At 32.2% G+C, this 20,284-nt stretch overlaps 1 protein-coding gene across 2 annotated transcripts in view; it reads right to left on the bottom strand.

The window, feature by feature from the left end:
- Nucleotides 1-741: 741 nt before the first annotated feature.
- The window catches only part of LOC106463439 (nucleolar transcription factor 1-A-like), a 34,482-nt gene continuing 14,939 nt past the window's right edge, over nucleotides 742-20,284 (bottom strand). For both annotated transcript variants that reach the window (XM_013923467.2, XM_013923466.2), the window contains exons 11-18: nucleotides 19,291-19,432; nucleotides 18,534-18,860; nucleotides 14,061-14,125; nucleotides 12,236-12,307; nucleotides 11,176-11,359; nucleotides 6,920-7,030; nucleotides 4,527-4,757; nucleotides 742-2,103 (exon numbers count right to left, since the gene is read on the bottom strand). In XM_013923467.2, the coding sequence (XP_013778921.1) occupies nucleotides 1,996-2,103; nucleotides 4,527-4,757; nucleotides 6,920-7,030; nucleotides 11,176-11,359; nucleotides 12,236-12,307; nucleotides 14,061-14,125; nucleotides 18,534-18,860; nucleotides 19,291-19,432 (1,240 nt within the window). In that variant the 3' untranslated portion in view covers nucleotides 742-1,995. The remainder of the gene's footprint in view (nucleotides 2,104-4,526; nucleotides 4,758-6,919; nucleotides 7,031-11,175; nucleotides 11,360-12,235; nucleotides 12,308-14,060; nucleotides 14,126-18,533; nucleotides 18,861-19,290; nucleotides 19,433-20,284) is intronic.

Raw genomic sequence — 20,284 nt, 5'->3', positions numbered from 1 at the left:
TAAGGGTGCGTCTTATATTCCGAAAAATACGGTATTCACCACCATTGTTGTCTCACCAAGTCAATGCTATCTACTATTTTTATCTTCACCATATCTCTATATGCACAAAAAATTAATATAACCCCAAGTTGTATAAAAAGATTGGTTATGCTTACATCTTGCAAGAGATAATAAAGTTATATTTTGCCTTAAGAGCTCCTTGATATTAGGAAGTTACAGTTTAAAAAAAAAGGTCATACTATTTTCTGTTGTTTTTACAAACAAAACTCCCACTTTCAAAAAATTTTTTTTAAAATTATACTCACACTTCCATCTTACTAGACAGACCTGGCAGGTACCTGTATTTGTGCTCATGGTGGATGAATGATAGTTCAGTTCTAAATTGTACCTCACAGATTTTTGTAAAGATGTATAAATCGCACATGAAAATACAATTTTTAAAAGGTTCATATCTGACAAGGAAGTGTAATAAAAACACCACCAGTAACTACAAGTACTATGCAGCCTTGCCTGAATGGAAAATAGGTTTCTTAGGTATAATAATTGAAGAGGTTAGTATATATTTGCAGGTGTTTCACAACTAGAATAAGTAGGTTGTAATGTTCTCTCTCAAACCACCTTTCCTATTTAGTTGTGATTATACAAAACATACCTCATCATAATTACACTGTATTGTAATTATTCTTAGTATTAGCAGTAAGAGTAATTAAGTCAATTAAAATGTATAAGACTAACAGGAGATGAGAAGTTAACAAGTTTTTATTTAATCAATATGCTGGTTCAAATACAAACCAGCTGTGGTTGTGTACAAAAACAAAGCAACCAGAAGAAAGTACTGTAAGACCTATGAATTAAAAACATGAAGAAGATAACACACTTTCATCTAAAAATCTGCAAATCTGGACATTAGACATTTTTTTTTAGCTTATGTGTTCAGCCCAACTTCCACTACACATATGAAACGTAGAAGTTTGATAACACTGAAACAAGATGGCACATTAAAGATTACACTATTCTGGTCCAATTCATAAACAAACCACACAAGCAATAAGCAACAAGAGACAAACGTGACAAGTTTATTATATTGTCTTATTTCATCCACAGCAACAGTTAGACATTCAACAACTCCTGATCAATTACTCTTTTTTTTTTTCTCTGTTGAACTTGCTAGATAAAGATCACAAGATCTGTTTAAAATTTCAAAAGAAAATCTGCAAAAAAATATTTCACCTATAGACATATATATATATATATTCTGTTAATAAGGGGAGATGTGCCATCAGTATAAAGGTGCAAAAATACCTCTGACATAGAAAGAGTGACCACAATCATAAAAGTTGTGTATCTTTTAAAAGCTAGGATGTTTGATAGTTTCAAACAGGTAGTGAGGTAAGGTATGAAAAACAGTTTGGGATAGATGGATGTGTTCATTCTTCTTATAATGTATTTAACAACTTGCAAGGAAACTGCTGATGAAATGCAGCTACCTACCATAGATAATCCTTCACCATCAATTATTTTTGTGCATACCACAACTAAGGCCTTATACCACTTGTCATATTTTAATTGCCACTACAGAATTTTCTTCTGTATGCAATATGTTCCGTTAAACACAACGTGTAGTAGGAGAATCCTAACTTTGTCCAGTTGGTATTTTCTGGATTAAATCCTGGTTGATACAATTTGTTGAAATATTCAACACAAAATCCCAAATTTTTTTAGGGCATTCATTATATCATAATATTTCTTAAAAAAATCCCAACTGCTTGTTTTTGTCTAGGAAGAATTCCAGTTTCTAGAGTATAGTAGTTTTAATTAGACTTTTCTATTACTGGTATGAGAAGAATGGTGGTAAAGGATATTCAAGGTTTCACTTCATCTAAAAATGGATACAATACCGTTTTAAAGTTGCCCAAGGCACTTTTACTTCATTTTAGTCAAAAAGTTTCAACATTATCTCAGTGTTTATACTTTCTTTCTCTGATATACCAAATTTCATTCTTTCTCACTCTCAGATCCAGATTCGCTACTGTCATCACTAGAACCACTTCCACTCTCGCTGTCACTGTCACTGTCTTCAGAGCTGCTATCTTCTTTTCCTTCCTAGAAGCAAGAGAAAGAGAGAAAAGCTAAAAACAAAACACCAGACAACTCTTTGTTTATTAGACTCCCCACTACTTTTAAGTTCTATGATAAAAAAACTAATTTTCTGTACTTTTCACTTCTTTTAATAACACAGCATACAATATTATGGTAGTTAAGATATTAATAAACCACCATAATTTGTTCTTATAAAAAGGTTTTTGTGGGTTGTAACCACCTATTCATAGAGACTGGGTTGATTTCTGGTGACATAATTTCATAACTTCGTAAATAATGTCCATGCCTTGTGATTTTATCTTTAGAACATTAAACAAGACAATTTTTTTTGTCAGTGAAAATAACATTAAATTATTTCAAGCCTCTCTGGTTTTTCAAAATCCTTAAACATCTCAGTGCAATGAACCAGGAAGTATTATGTTATATTCAGGATATACTTGGTTAAGCTTACTCGTGCATGTGTGAAACAGAAATGTACTTATACTGTAAGCTGTGCATTATATAATTGTCATCTGTGAATGTAAACTTGTGCAACTTTAAAAGCTCATTTTTATTTTTAAGGCATACTAGTAAAACAGAATAGAAAGATACATACCAAATACAAATTAGACTAGACCTACATTTACAAATTAAATATGCTGCTTATGAACAGTTGAAAAGCTAATTCAGACATTTGACTTCCTACTTTTGTGTGTAACATAGTTCAAAGTCTACAAGTACAAGAATATTTATTTTTTGGCATTATGCAGTAAAAACTAAATTTGCAATAACTGCTAATATCAAATACTTAATGCAAATGGTTACAGCTAAAAGTTATGAATTTTATCTAAAATAAAATTTAAATTAATCATTTAAAAAATGATTGTTGCTAAATGGTCTTTAATTTGAAATGGATGTGCACCCAAGTAACACTACAAAAAAAATGCAAGCAGCAGCAAAGTTCTACTAATAAAAAACAACAACATTTTATAGGTATACAGCTGAACAAAAGAAATTATTATTACATGGTAATGTAAACTTGAGCACCCTTTGTTGGCTTACATGCCTCCTTTTTATATTTTTTAAGATATGTATTAATTAAACATAATTAGAAGTTGAAGGAAGAGAATAATTGTATACAAGTTACTTGCAGAGTCAAATAATCTCATTTTTAAAGACTACTATCAAGTTCCTTAATGTTTCTAGAATTTCTTAGAAATAAGTAGTATTTACCTGCATATTCATACTTCCTATTTGTAACGTTATTTGTGGCAAGGAGAGATTCACCAAAATGATTAATAGCACTGTCAAACGTGTTGTAAGGAATGTTAACAAGACTTTGCATAGCTGTTGTATGGAACAGTTAAACGAGAGACTTGACTTTTTCTCAGTAGTATATAGTTCAACTAAAAATAGGCGATCATGTGTAAAGTGCACTTGTATGTAGTTCTCACATGAACCACATGCTTTACAATAAAAAGCCATCAGTTTGTATGGCATTTCACCAATGATGTTGGCCGCTGAGAACCAATAATTCTTGTTTTGTTTTCGCAACAGCAAATTTCACTTGCCCCTTGTGACAGACAATATAAGTTGTTCAGTCCTATCACTGTTTCAGTTTTAGTGCAACTGTGTATATCTCTGAAATATGTTAAAATCTGGACAATTCATTTAATTTTTTACTTTTAAAATTTTGGTGCACACAGTAAGTGTTGAACAGAAACAGGGCCCAATGTTCATGTGACAAAAAAAAGAGAAAAAAAAAACTGCCAACAATTTGAGATTATGCACCATAAAATAACTGATTATACATTGATTATGATGTAACATTTAAATTTATGCAATCCTTACATAGAGTAAAAACAGCATTCAATAGGATAATGCAATCCTACCATTGACATTCATTTAACATTTTAATTTTTTATGAAATAACAACAACATACACAATTTTAGAGTTCAGAAGTCTTCTGACAAGTCATTATTCAAACACTGCTTGTTAAGCAACAAGAAATCAAGTAATAAATTATCAACGTGGTAACAATGTCTTTGACATTATTAAGTCTGGAAATTCAGACTTTGATTATGTAGTCACATGGAAATTAAGCCCAAAATACCATGGTCATGTAATCTCATTACACTTGGGGGACCTACAAGAAGTATTGTATGAGAGACTTCAAAAGAAAAAACTGCCATGGAGAATATAGTTTTAAGGTATTACTGCTGAAGAACAGATTGCTAAAATTTGGGTCTTTTTCTACCACTAGCATAAGTATGAATTAAAAGAATCACCAAATAATAGTACATCGAAATAAACTAAACTTTTTAAGAACTACATTTGTCTTGAGTTTAGATTGTTTGTCACTGTGCACATTCTTTATTTAATTAAGGAGTTTAATGAGCAAACAAAAATATTTATGTATTTTATTATAGCTACAATACAAGCTTACCTTTTTTTTATCTTCTTCATTGTCATCATCATCTGAATCATCATCATCGTCGTCGTCATCATCATCATCATCAGATTCACTCCCCGATTCTTCTGAACCTGAATCAGACTCACCATCAGAATCTCCAGATTGCTCATCCTGGGCATCACCCTCATCATTATCATCTCCAGATGATGATTCCTCCTCATCTGAACTTTCAGATTCACTTTCTTCCTTTTGGGTTGAAACTGTCTGTAATTGACATGATAAATTAAGATGTAGTTTATAACTATTAAAACAGTGTACTTTTCTCATTTTTTTCACCTTTGTTTGAAATAAAGCTGATTATCCAATTTGTTAAAACACTACATTTATTTGCATGTGCAAAACAGATTGATCATGTAAGAAGACAGGTAAACGTGATGTAGTATTAACAAATACTACAAAGGGTTAGGTATATTAAAACAACTTTGAATATGTAAATCATCAAATCATGTGACAACCACAGTCAATATAAAGTCATGGTGAAACTGCACATATCAGAACCACATTTTGACATTGGCATTTCACAGGGATTTAGAAGTTCCAAAATGGAGATACCTCTTGTACTTAATGGTACTGGAAATAACAAAAAATATGGATCAACTAGGGAAGGCAGGACCATCCATAATGAGACCTACAAAAAGTCATGCACCAGATGTGGTAAGCAGAGTGCAACATATTGGAGAAAACTATGCCTGGCAGCCACAGATAACTGACTGAAGTAAAAAATTATTTGACTAACTTGAAAAGTAAAAGAGACAATACTTTTTGTTCTATCTGATTATTTCCTTCAAATGTAGGCATACCGTGTGAAGGAAATTACAAAAAAATATAATAGCCAACAGCCAGTCAGACACAGAGAGGAGAACACAACTTGAGTGATGCTCAGACAACATACAATATGGCCTGATCATGCCTCATAGTATTTTGTACTGACAGTAAAGTGAAAAAGTGAAAAAACAAAAAAAAAAACATAAATAGTTAATGTAATGAAAGGGGTTGTATCCCTTCACTACTCTAGCATACCTGAAAACTGTTGATTATCATGTTTATTCCACGATACTACCTGTCAATTATGATAGAAATGATTTTCTTCAAGATGATAATACAATATGCAATACTGGTATTAGTATTATTCCAACACGGTTTGGAAATCATGACAATAATTTCAGTCATCTTTCTTGGACAGCACAATTGCTGCTTATCTGATTGAGAACCTTCCGGATGAATGTGAATGTTGCTCATGTTAGCATAATCTTCTGCCAACATTTTTGAAACAATGTTAGACAGTACCCAAAGATGACAGGTATACAATCAAACAAAATATCTTCCAGCATCTTCTGAAGTTCATATCATACTTATTCCAGGCTTTTATCATATTGAAAGGGACTTCAAATGTGGTACTATACTATGTTTTTTTTTTTAGTTACAATATTTGTAAAAATGAGTTGTTTTTATTATGTTCACTACATGAAATCATATACAATAAGCTTAGTTAAGATTACTGTTTAGTGAGTATGGTAGATGTCTGAAAAATATTCTGATGACTCATGTCTTTACTGAATATTACTTTTAAGTTTATCCTATTGAAACAAAATACATAAATGAATAAATTAGCTAACTGGCTACTTAATTATGTGTAATTGCAAACATGATATGTTTTAAATAAAAACATTATTACCCCTATTGGTGATAGTAAAACATGTTTTCATTGTTTAATTGTCAATTTATTTGATTTATACAAGATCAGTGGGAGAATATGGCATACTTTCATATTTTGAAAACAAACAAAATGGTGACCTTGTCATCATCTCTAGTCAACATTAGTGATTCATTTGCCAAATAGGAAATGTCCAAGTTATCCTTCAAATTATATGTGGCAAAAGTTTTGCGAAAGTTATTTTTTAGCCAAAAAATAAGTTTTCTGCAAATTGCAACTTCTAGATGTCTATCATACGAAATTATCAATAATTTGAAAATTATTTAATGAATTAAAAAAAAAGGTGAAAATACGAAGATTAATATAACATTCTTGGTTCATAAAGTTATGAAGCTTTTGCACATCTATTTTATTTTTATTTCTTTGTTATATGGGAGAATGCATATTGTGTTGTCAAGATCACTGTACTAATTGATTTATTGGTAAGTATATACCACTAAGTGCCCAGCCCTACTTTAAAGCTGATTAAATAATATGTAGTACCAGGAAATTATAAAAACTACTAGAATGAAATTACTCGTAAATAGGAAGTAAGGTAAATATCACAATCTCAGCCAATAACATACTATACATACCATGTTAACTATTATTCTAATGCCGTTAAACATACCTTGGCATCTTAAATGTTATTTACCTTTAAAAACAAGCTTACCTTCTCATCTTGTTGTTTTGCGGTTTTGGATGGCTGAGCAGTTTTATTATCGACCTTTCTTTTCTTAGAACGCACCTGATCATATAATTCTCGATCTTCAGGAGAAAGTCCCTGTAAGAACAGAAAGATATTTAATTAACAATTGACTTTTTTTTAATCCTAAAAATAGTTAAGTATTATAAGTTAATATTTTCCTACACTGAAAATATATTTCCAATAGATACTTACATCTCCTCACATAATAGCTTTTCTCATTCATTGCTGCCCTCTATATGCAAAAATTTTTTTTGCTCACCAATAAATAACCTTGAAACTCCTACCCATCCCACATTTTACATGGTTCCAGTGCTTATTTGCATGCAGCAATCCTCCACCAATAAGAGGCCACACATCCTGATGCAGTTGCTCCCAATCTTCACTTCAAGATGAGGCACAAAAAAGCATTGAAAGTGGGGAAGAAGAGTGGGAAGCATAAGCAGAGGTAAGTATCTATCAGAAATATATTTTCAGTGTAGAAAAACTAACTTCTGATACAATATTTTACTTCTTCTCAAATAATAGCTACAATCCCACACTGAATAGGTGGAGGTACCGGTGCATCTGAAAAAGGCCCATGGAGTGTGACTTCTCTTGTTAGCAAAACATACTAGTGGAAGACTGCACCACTTCTGTACCAGGTATACTCTTTGCCCATTTTGGAAGTGTCCCTAATTAGGCTGAAAAAGGGGGGTGCACCCATGACTGTATTCATGTTGGTTGGTCCATCTCTTCTCCAAAACTGAACACCCAGGAACTGTCCTCCAGGAGATGGTAGGAAGGAGAGTTCTCAACCAATGATTAGAAATGTCGGCTAGTTAAGTGTTTTGACAAGACCAGCTCTCCTAAGAACTAGCCAGCAGGAGAGGGTAGAATGGGTTCCCCAACCAATAAGTGTGATTAATATATAGATTTATGTTTCCTATGGTGTAAAATGGTTAGGGCTCGTTACATTGTACCTAGTGGATCAACTCCAGTCTAAAACCAGGTGCCATCAGGAATTTATTGTCCAGTCCACGATATGAGGAGGGTCTGTACCATTTTCACCTCATGATGACGAGAGTTGAGAAAAATTTTCATTCCATCTTCCTAGACAGGGCACATGTGAAAAGCCACAACCAGCACAAGCCACCCAAGAAGTGCCTGTCTGGTGGTTCATTCAAATCCAAAACCAGATGAACTTCTGGTTCCTGGTCCAGCTCCTTACCACACCAGATATCACAAGTCTCAACTAACAGATGGTATGCTGGGTGTTCCCCAGCTAGCCAGATTAACTATCGGCCAGTCTAGCTCCTTTCCATACCAAACTCCTGAGCCACAGCCTACTGAAGAAGGTATGCCAGAGGTTCTACAACTGAATAGTACAAAATTATGTCAATGGTAGAATGAGAAGTCCCAACCTGAGGAGTGACCTGCATTTTGGTGGATCTACTTTAACTTATGAATAAGTAGGAGGATCTACATCTGCAGAACACCACTGCCCTACTCTCAACTGAATGGAATTGAGCACATTCAGGAAGAAGCTTCCAATGGCTAAGAACTGGTAAGTGGTAAGGACTTCCATACTCCACGTATAGAGGTAGGGGAAAAACATGGTACAGAGTCTGGAGGAACACTACACTGAAGACTATGCAATGGGTGATCACAGTAACCCTATTTTGAAAAACAGACCATTCTTGATTTATTCAATCGAAGAAAAGGCAGTTATCCCTTTCTACTTTACTCATGATAGTCCATGAAACAGTACAGTCTGGGACAGGCATAATTATGATGCAATATACCATGAGGTGAACCTACTAGCAGTTGTGTGGAACACCTCATCTTGACAGTGTATGTTATAGGCCTTATGGTTTTGTAAATATAGAAATATTGGCTAGTCCAGCTCCTTGCCATACCAGAACTCCTGGGACACTACTTGTGGGAGGTAGTATGCTGGGATTTCCTATCTGTATTTTTGATTTGTTTTTGTGAAAGGCCACACAGTGTGGATTTATTGGCAGGTCCATATCTCCCAGGAACCATCCTGCAGGAGATGATATGCTGGGGTTTCCCCTGTCAATAAGTATACCTGGACAGGTACCACTCACCACTTAGCTTGATCCATTATATTAGAAGGGTGTGACCATATGAGGAAATGAAAAGTAGACACACTGACTCACAGTTGAATTAATGTGTGTAGAATGACAACAGACAGAATGCAAAATGAGAGCAGAATGGGTATGAGGAAGTGAGAACCAAGAGTAGGGGTAGGACTGGAAACCCAGTGTGCACCAGCCAGAAAATTGCTATCAGATGGATATGACATGGATTGGATTGGATAATGGATAGAACCATGGGAAGGAGACAGATAGGAGGGTAGGCAGACAGAAAAACTATGGTCCTATCCTGACCGAAGGCATCTAATGCTAAAGGCAAAGGATGAGGGACAGGGAACCAGAAGAGGAATAATCTGATATTGGAATTGGTGGCAAATGCACCTGGATGTGGAGTATCCCACTGGTGGCATAGACACCAGAAAACTTGGGAATTGAAGACCACTCCATGAGAAGGATCTTGTCTGGGTGAGATAATTAATCCATGATGAGATTCAATGCACCTGGAACATGATATGCAAGGAAGCATGTGTGATATGAATCAGCCCAGAACAGGAGTTATAATGTTCAGAAAACACATAGCATGTGAATGGGTTCCATCTTGTTAATCGATGTACAAGACAATGTTTAACTGGAGTGAAGTTCAAAAATAATAAACAACAGTTAGTTTATAACTGTAGAAATAAAGTGAAAAACAACTATGTTGTTTAAGAAAAAACTTAAAAGCATGAGCAAAAATCAAGAAGTGAAGACTGGGTTAACCTGTGTAGAGGGAGCAGCTGCATCAAGAGTGTGTGTTGCACTCCTATTGATGGAGGATTGCCGTATGCTTATTTGCATCTGAAGATGCAGCAGAACTACATTAAACATGGGGTAGGTGGGAGTTTCAAGGCTCGTGGCAAGAAAAAAATTTGCACACATCACATATAGAGGGAAGCACTGAATGAGAAAAGCTATTACGTGAGAGGAGGTAAAATATCATATTGCAACTTTCATAACCTTTTCTGGACAAGATGAATATTACTGATACTGTTCTTTTCATTTTCACAGTGAAAATATGTAACCGAATTGCATGAAACTTGGTATAAGCTTTCTAAATAGTGAAAAAAAATTCATAAAATTACATTTACTATTTGTATCATTTTTTTACATTTTGATGAAAAATAAAAAATACTTGTTTGTCGTAAAACTTCTATATTTTTATTATTCATCAGAAAGTTTCATTTTAGATATCCAATCAGTTTTAACTTGTCAACATTCATTAATATATTTTATTTGTTAATTTATTTTAATGACTGAAGCAGTTGACTTCTCTGTAAATCATACAAATATTGTCTAGAAATGTGAGATAGTATAGGACTACAAACTTCAGCTGAACAAATGAATGTTTTGACCATAACAGTAATGAGCATGCACAAAACGTCAATGTTATCCTAGCATTGCAATACCAAAGCAAGACATTTAAAAACTATATATACATTGCAGCAAGTTTTTAAACCTTTCAATAGTTATGCATCGTCACCAATTCACTAGAAATGCTGGGAGTGAAAGGGTGGGAATTATTCTCTTTTGGGCTGATGGAAATTTACAGATTTTTGTGTTAGGCCTAAAACTTGTGACCTGTAATGAGTAATTCAGATTCAAAGGCAGTTGCTGCATTCCACAAAAAGCTGGAAGAAATGAAAGATATATGCCCTTGAATTTTTAACTTGTATCACCAGTGTGAAGTCACGTTGGTAGTTCAGTCAAGTATGGTTCACCTATTTTAGTGGTATATTTCATGTTTCATAAATCTACTTTAGTAATTCAAACATCATATTTTTTACATTTAATTGGGTGGTTCAGTTATTCTAAGTACATTTGTTTTGAAATTTCAGTCATGTGTAGTGCAACTGTGTCAGCTCTCCCAACCAGGTCCATTGAAGAATCATGATAGCACAGTAGTAGTAGTATGTGGCTTAGCACACTTCACTGGAACATGCATGTTTGATGCTATCAGTTGATATATAAAATTACTAAAATAACATATCATAAAGACTCAGATTCAATTCAATTTACCACAAAATACTTTGTTTTTCACAATATAAATCATTTCATAACAATTAATTAATAAGGATTCTAACTCACAGCCAAAAATTTCTGAAGCTCTTTATTGTACTTCTGCATTAAATCTTGAGATCGCTTCTTGTACTTCTCTCTATCTCTATTTAACATGGCCTTCCAACGCTTGGCAATTTCTGCCATTCTATTTTTTGGATCCACTTCTGTCAGAATGCTGAGCATTTCTGAGGAGAAGACTCCATATCCACTCCTAAAAGAGAGAAAAAATTATGAACATATTAATGATGAATGTTAACAAAAGTTAGATCAAGAAATCATTAAAAGCTAACAAAGGAGTTACTTTTAAAGTAGGACATTAGTTAAGTAAGGTCAGAAAATAAGCAGAAAAAGAAGTGAACAGTCTATACATGTTAGAAAGTAAATTATTCAGTCGTGGAAAAATCAGCCACATAGATCAGAGTCAGTAGAAAATTATGATGAAAAAAAGGCAATAAACAAAAATTATAAAGCTAGCTGGAAACTTGAAATTTTTAGCCTGAAAATGGTACCTCATGTGCACATGGGCCAAAAAAACTGAGTTAGAGACCCCTAGGATTCAGGTATAGCCATCACTAATTTTGAATTAATGACTAAAGACAAAATTGTCAGTCAGCTACACACACACACACCACCACCACAAGGGCTTTGTCCAGCTGTTTGAATAAAAAATAAAGGGATTGACAACCTTTATGGCATACCCAAGCTAAAAGAGTAGAATGTTATCATATCTTGAATCCCAGGTCCCATGATTTGTAACTCAACACACTAGCCTCTAGGTCACAACTGGCTCTGGTCGGAAAGACATCACAAAGTAATTTTTGCTAATTACACATTCATTAAAAGAGAGATGACCAAGCAAACAAGCTCCAGAATCTGCCCAAATACATAATTTTTTGTGAAAAAAATGATCACTTAATTTATTAGGACATTGTAATTTATGATTTATTACCACATGTTGGAACATTTCTTCAAAAAAAAAGGGGGAGAAATTTTACATCAAATTACTTTACCTATGCAAAAAAATGCAATTTTACATTTAATGAATGTTTATGTATTAATTGTCAAAGTAATCATCAAAATTACTTACTGTGGAGGTTTCTTGGGTTCACCCTTGAACAAACCTTTCCTAGAGATGGGACATTCCAGTCCAGCCTCCTTTCTGATAAGAAAATAATTAATACATTCATACCTATTATTATCGTGTTCTAATGAAGTACTTAACAAGTTTACATAAGAGCTTTAATCATGTGATCCCCAAGGACAATTCTACAGGAATACAAAATGCAAGTGATTCATTAAAAAAAAAAAATTACTGGACAAGATTTTTACATACTAATGTAGGTTTTATTTTTTCAGTGTCCAAATATAAAATTTAAATCCATTGTCTTATTATTGAAAAAAAAAAGCAAACACTGAATGGATTAATCATGATCATGGTTATACTTGAAAGGATGGTAAAGCATCCCTATATACTTCAAAAGTAAAAACTTGTAGCGTGAATCACCATGCATTACTTTTTATTGAAAAAAATCTACAAGAGACACATAAAACAAATTGTAATACATTCATTTCAGATATCAATTTTAATAATTGTCACTAGTCATATTTTGGAAGTAAAGGTAAGTACACACATTTTGATCACACTTAAGAAAAAAAAGGAATAAATGTGGTTTTCATAATGTTTGTCAGAATTTAAAAATATGATCCTTGCCAACTGTCAAACTAAAAAGGCTTTTAGTTATATTTCTTAACAGTATAAATATATACTATGTTGTTCTTGGGTTTAGGATTCTTCTACAGTAGGTGTCTGTGATTTGTTAATGATAAATTCAACAACGAAGCATGCACTTCACTTGTTTTTAAAATAATATATATATATTCAAAACAAGTTAATGCATGTACAATAAATTCTTCAACACTATGGATATTATGGGCATATCATAAACACTATATATGTAGTTCTCTCCTTCTTGTCAAATATCCACTTAGGCCTATTCAATTACTTTAGAATTTCAGTTGACAAGCCAAACTATCTTCTCTATTTCTTTCACACTAGTATTCTCTGTGATTCACTTACAATTGTGGCGTGAGCTACCGTAATTGTTTGGTCTTCTTTCTTCTGAAGATCCTCTGTTCCTTTTGTCAAAGTGCACTCAGGCTGATTCAATTACTTTAGAACCATACTTTGATGAAATAAATTTATTTTTCTTATCTTCTTTTCAACTGTTAGTTTCACTCTAACATATTAAACATTAGGCCTATCACTTCTATGTAACTTAACTTCACAGTAACTGTATTCTCTTTCACTATTATCTGTCTACCTGCTGCTTCCCGCTCATCTCACGCTATTTATATCTTTATTACCCAATCGTCTGTGTCTGTCCACCTTCTATATTCTCGATGTCAATATATTGCATGTGATATTTGATATTCTCAATATCAATGAATTTTTAACAAAACGTTTTACAATCATCTGCTTTTAACTCTTATTATAACAAAAATTAAACAATAATAAAATATTCATTTACAAAAATAAATTAATCATTAATATCTAAACCCAACAGTCTTTTATATTATGACAATGTTATAGAAAAGAAAATGAAGCACTAAATGCTTATACTTTACAACTTAAATCTCAACTTCTACAAAGTGCACACTACTTTTCCATAAAATATCTAGTTGTTATCTATACCTTTAACTTGCACTAAAACATGCTCACTTAGTGTACCTAATAAGTAATGCTAAAATCTGAGCCAAATATTTTTTCATAAATTGTGAAATTTTCTCGGAAATATAAAAAGAAAAAATTTAATAGTCTTTTCTGATTAATGATAATTAGATATAATTCTAAATACAACTAAGATAGTTTTAAGTCAACAGTGTTAAAATCAATATATTTTAAAACTACTAACCCCTTTATCCCATTTGTCTCAAATGATTGTTTCTTGGCTTCTTCTGCCATTCGTTTGTATTTCTCCTAAAGAACAACAACAAAAGAACAAAAACTGAAGACTTCAAGAGTAAAGATATTTTCTAATGTACTAAACATATAATTATTAAATATCGATGAACAACATAGTTTGATTAAAGTGCATGTCAAGACTTTTTTTTGCAGTTTAAATTCAAATTTTAATATTATGCAAGTTTTAGTTTTTATATTTCAAAAGGTAATATTTAAATAATTTGTCTATCTTCACTTTTTAGATTTTCTTTCTACCTCTATATGATGTTCTGTGTAAAATAACCAATTACAAACTTACACTATAGATATTGCTATCCCACCATGTAAACTTACAGACTCAAAGTTTCTTGCTTTACTGAGATATAAGCAAAAATTTCAGGTCAAGATGTCATGCCCCCACCTATCTCTCTGACATTTACTATTATATTATTCATAGCCAACAGAAAAAGCAGATTGTTCCTTATAGATAAAATAGAAAGTTTTTACTAAAAACTTTTAACATCCATTTAAGAAGTTATAGATTATACAAATGAAATAGGAAAATTGTAAGGCGAAAAGAAGAATTTTTGTTCTTAGCATGCAAATCAACTTTTACTTAGGTTCACTCTGTAAAGGTTTCATAACTTCACAGACAAATCTTTAGTAAAAATAGTATATTAAAAAAATCTGATTTTTTTGGGGTACAACAGACTTGTAATATTTACTAAAAGCTTGTCAAATTTTGTGAAGATACACTATGTATGTTCATAGTTATAGTATATATAGTTTTTCAAAAACAAGGTTGGTCAAAATCACCAAGCCAGCACTCGTGGAATTAATAAATCTGTTTAAAGTTACAGCTGAATGAACAGAAGTCTTGCACTTGTGGAGACTCATTCTTTAGTTCTATTAAAACAGCATTGAAACTTAACAGAGAGCAACAAGCTGATGTTTTTTTCTCCTTTGTTTTGAGAAAATTCATACTTAAAACAACATCAAACTATAGATGAAACCCAAAAAAAAGAGATCTGTTACAAAGAGAAGGTTTTACTAAACAGAGCTTCAGAATTTTCATACCAATTCTAGGAAAAATAAAACTTTAAGCAAGGACAATATGTTAAAAAAAACATGGAAAAGGAAAGAACAGATGGAAAAATTTTAACTATTTTCACCTTCATTGGTGTGTCTACTTCAAGGCAAAAATAACCAAAAACCTTTGAAAAATACTCATATTAACCCCATTGCAATGGACTCATGTATTTTACATGACCTTGTAACCATGGTGGTATACATACTATGACTCTTAAGGTACTTGTGTATCTTCACCAGTTTTGGCAAGCTTTGAGTACGCGTCAAATCTTTTGTATACAAAAAACTGAATTTTTAGTTAAGTATTTTTATTAAAACTTTGTCTGTAATTATATGGTGTCAGAGTGCTGACTTCTCTGAATGCAAAGTGATTTTCATGTTATGATTAAAAATTCTTTTCTTCATCTGAAAATTAAAATATTTCATTTTTAAAATCCCTAAAACCTCCTAAATAAATATCAAATGTATTTTTTTTTTTCAGAAAAATGTTGTATTTCCTATACTATAACCATACAGGGTCAGTAAATTTAAGTGACCTCATAACCACCATAAAAAAATTGGGAAATAAGAAAAAATTCTTAATTACCCTTTTTTCTTTCTGGAATGATTGCAAATTGTAACAGGAAACCACAATTGTTTATCCTAAATAGCTTAAAAATTGTGACAGTATACATCGATTTATACTTAATTTTATTTTTTACTGCTTTTTGGACTGTTTCTAACTAATAATCCTGCCATACAAGTTGCAAGTCACTTGGTGAACATGTAGCTCATGTTACCCTATCAAATTACATAATGCACAGGCTACTCGCAAACATACCTCGTGAAAATTTTCTTTGTTATTTTATGTAATCTAAACTTATATAACCTAATAAGTTTCTAAATTTTACATGTTAGTGGCTCTTATAATAATGAATATAGAATACACATAAAAACAAAAAATATAGTACTTACCAAAGTCTAAACTAAACCATACTTTTTATACTAATGGTACTACTGCAATAAATAATTATTTTTTCAATCAAATAATGTGCCTAAGAACATATAATCATAACACATAAAATGCAGATGATATCCTATAACTATCATAATTTTTCTGTATTTCCTGTTTGAATAAAGTTTGGAAATGGAAGTGAAATAGACAATTCTCTATACACAAAACAATATAATTAATATGTCATTTGATAGATCAAAACTTTGGCTTTATATTAGTTATAAATAATATAGTATTGAATGGCAGAGAGAACTATTGGTAATTTGTGAAAGAGAGGATGTGACAGGTGGGCATGGCAGGAAGGGGTCCGATTTTCTAGTTTATGATTCTGAAACCAACTAGGATTGAAAGGCTGTAAAAATGATATATAATGAGCAATTTACATTAAATTCCATACTTCGTGGAGGGTAGTAAGTAAACTAGAGAAGAGGAAAGACCTAGACGGCAAATATCATAGTTCTCATACTAGGGTAGATTGAGGATTTATTTTTAAATATTACCTTATTAAATTAAGAACTTAAGTAATATTAAAATTTGATTTATTAACTATATTTTGATGCCAAGTTTATTTGTATACATTGATAATAAAGTAATTTTAATTCAATTTTGAATGTAACTCTCTAAAAGGTTGTGACATGCACACTTTGACATACCTGATGCAAAGTGGTTAACATGCAAAGATCAAATGGCAGATAAAGAATGCATAATGAATCAAATGTATGGAAGAAAGGTATACAGGTACAGATAGCAGTTAATAATGCATAGATAATGAGTATGTGCCACTGGTATCTCATATGTTCCAAGACAGAAATTTTGATATAAGAACAAGACCACAGGAATAAATTCAAGAAAATACAAACTATAAGAAGAAAGAGTACTAGAAATAACCAATAAAACTTGAATAAATGGGTATAAAATGCAAAAATTACAAGAATGCTCCCCCTCTATAGTAAAAAAAAAGAATAAACTGCACCCGAGTACAGCCATATCTTAGCAGTTGTCAATAGACAATGCCACACCACCATAATGTCTGTATTAAGAAGTAATATTCCCTGAAATAGTTTGCTGAATACATTCATGACTCTCAGTACAGAAATTTCACATGACAAACACGTAGAAACCAAGGTTTCTGCTGATGAAAGTTACTCCAAACAACAGACTGATGTGAAATTTCATGTGTCAGCAGGTGCTGTATGGAACCTCTAATGAGGGTACGAGAAACTAGTACTGTTGATAATACAAAGGGTTGAGTAACTTATATCATATGATTTTGGAAATGCATATCAGCAACTCACGTAACAACCAAAGCAAATATACAACTGCAATAGGACAACATGTTTCAGATTTACATTTGAAATTGTTTGGCAATTCCTAGGTAGTCTGATGACACTGAAAAGTGATTGCTTTTGGAAAGGGTATGTAATGCCCCTTTCTGATGCAAAGCAATCATACACTCAGGTTCTAAAGATGTGTTCAGGGATTTAAAACTTATGAGATGAAGGTATCACTTGTACTTAACGGCACTGGAAAACAAAGGAATATGAATCAACTTGGTGAACCAGGACCATCCAGAAAGAGATCAACAACAAGTCATACCATAGTTATGGTAACTAAAGTGTAGTATCTGAAACAGGTGAAAATCCATTGGCAAAAAGGTATGCAACATAATCAAGAAGGATATATATCTGGAAAACTGATACAAATCATGTGCATCTGGTGACTTGATTGATATGTATTAATATATAATAGCATGAATACCTTTTTCCTTCTCCAACTGCTTGAGTTATGCATCATTCAAATGGATATGTCATTGGCACTGAAAAATCATCATCTTTATACATTAGATAAATCACAGAAAGCACGAATGGAGGAGTGGTGTGCTCTGGACATAGAAGTCTCATGATAAGAGCTCATTTTCAAAAGAAACTATACTACAAGGCTGTTGTAAAGATGCCATCAGATAGAACATGAGTGGATGTGGCAAAATGAACTGTAATGATATGGTGAGGCCACAAAAGTGTTTGAATATAACATTCTCAACCTTTGTAGGAACGGTTGAGATAGGTAGCTCAAATGTTTCAAAAGTGATGTTATTTAATGCAGGGTATGTTCTTTGAGTGATATATGACAATGCACTAAAATTCTTGCAAGTGACTTGGCTGTTACATGTGTGAATGTTACTTTCAGAATAGTAAGATACATGTTATTACTGAGTGGCCTCAATGGATGCATAGCTTCTCAAAAACAACCACTTATGAAAGATCATTAAACTAAAAAGCTAATTAAGCTAAAAAACTTTTTGGTTTAATAATAATCAACAGTAAATTTCCAACAGAAAAAAAAAGGATAAAATCTACTTACCTTTTTCTTTTCAGTGAGCTCTTTAAACTCTTTACTTAATAATTTCAGTAAATCAGCTTTCGACATTTCTGGGTTTTTGGTTTTTGCCGACTGAAACTTTTCTTGTTGATAACAGGTAAGGGGAGTTGTTGGTTTCTTGGACTTGTCATCTTTATCATCAAAAGCTGAAACTGAGTCTAACGTTTTTCCTTTGATTATGTTGCCATTGGGTGTGGTATCTGTGTTTTTCTTTTTTGGAGTTTTGTTCTCTGTTAACACTCTCTGTCTTTCCTCTTCAGATAAACTGTTTAAGTATATTGCATACTTTTCCTTGTACTTAGCATTTGCCTGTAAAATATAGACAGCATTATTAACTTATTCCTTGTACTATCAGAATACTGGTTTACTAAATGTATGACATCAACAATAATTATCCCCTTGTACTAAGCACTCTATACAACTCTTAGGGGCTGAAAGTTTCAAGTACAAATAACTTCTTTTTTTTTGTACTTAAAGTTCACAAAAAAATTTCAAGTCTCAATAATAAATTCACAAGTTTATGAAGTTACTGTAACCAAAGGAAAGTCTATATTCTTATGCTATTTTTTATGACATAATGTCATATTTAAAGTCTGTTTTCTATCTGACATTATAATACTGAAATGCAGTATTTTAACTGATTCCAACATATAAAAGTAAAACACTTTACAAGCTACTAAATAAATCAGAAAAAAAATTAATATAACAAATTCAGGCTAAGAACATTACTGAAAAATACCTTTTGAGCTTGTTTGTTGTAGAAGTCTCGTTGGGAATCACTAAGAAGTTTCCATCTTTTGGAGATTTCTGCCATCTTCTCTTTGGAGGGGACATCCTTAAGTTCACATAACATGATTCGGGAAAAAAGGCTATATCCAGAGCTACATATACAAGATATATACATCAGATAATTTCCGTTTTATGGAAATATTAATAACCAAAAATTATTGTTATGGTTACCTATTAACCCTATCGCTCTGGGTACCTTTTACCGTGCATGACACAAGGTTTTAGTGCCTTACATTCAAATTTTAATTAAACTACTTCTTGTTTATGTAAAACCAACTAGAATAGCATAAAATCTTAGTTAATAATTCATATTTTAACCCTATTACCCCAGGTATCCTTTACTGCACATGACACAAGGTTTTAGTATCTTACATTCAAAATTATATTATTCTACTTTTTGTTTATATTATACCAATTACAATAGCATAAAATCTTAGCTAATAATCCATATTTTAATAGTATACAAGTTTTAAGTTCTTAATTCTACAAGGAAATATTTTAAAAAATCCTGAATTTCCACTAGTGTGACCCATGTGACACATTTTGTCTTAGCATGTCAAAAATGTACAAAATTAAATGTAAATTACCCTCTATAAAATCATTATTGCTCAGACAAACCATAATTTTTATAGTCTTCAATTTTGTTTAGTTACAGAGCTACTGAATAGAAAATCAGACCCCTCCTGCCACACCCACTTGTCATATTATCTCTTTCACAATTCGTTGATAGTTCTCTCTTACGTTTCATTATATATATTACCTATAAGCAATAGAAAGTCAAGGTTTTCATCTATCAAATGGCGTATTGTATAACGTTGTGTTCTAAACAGATAATTTTTCAATTTCACTCAGAGTAGCAACATGGTTCATAAAGGAAAGTTAATGACTAGCTTGGATAAATTTGTAACAGCTCTTGTCGCATAGTTAGAAGGCCAGGAAAATTT

This window comes from Limulus polyphemus, unplaced genomic scaffold, assembly GCF_000517525.1.
Source record: "Limulus polyphemus unplaced genomic scaffold, Limulus_polyphemus-2.1.2 Scaffold1408, whole genome shotgun sequence".
NCBI classification, from domain to species: Eukaryota; Metazoa; Arthropoda; class Merostomata; order Xiphosura; family Limulidae; genus Limulus; species Limulus polyphemus.
This window is presented reverse-complemented; position numbering and strand designations above follow the sequence as displayed.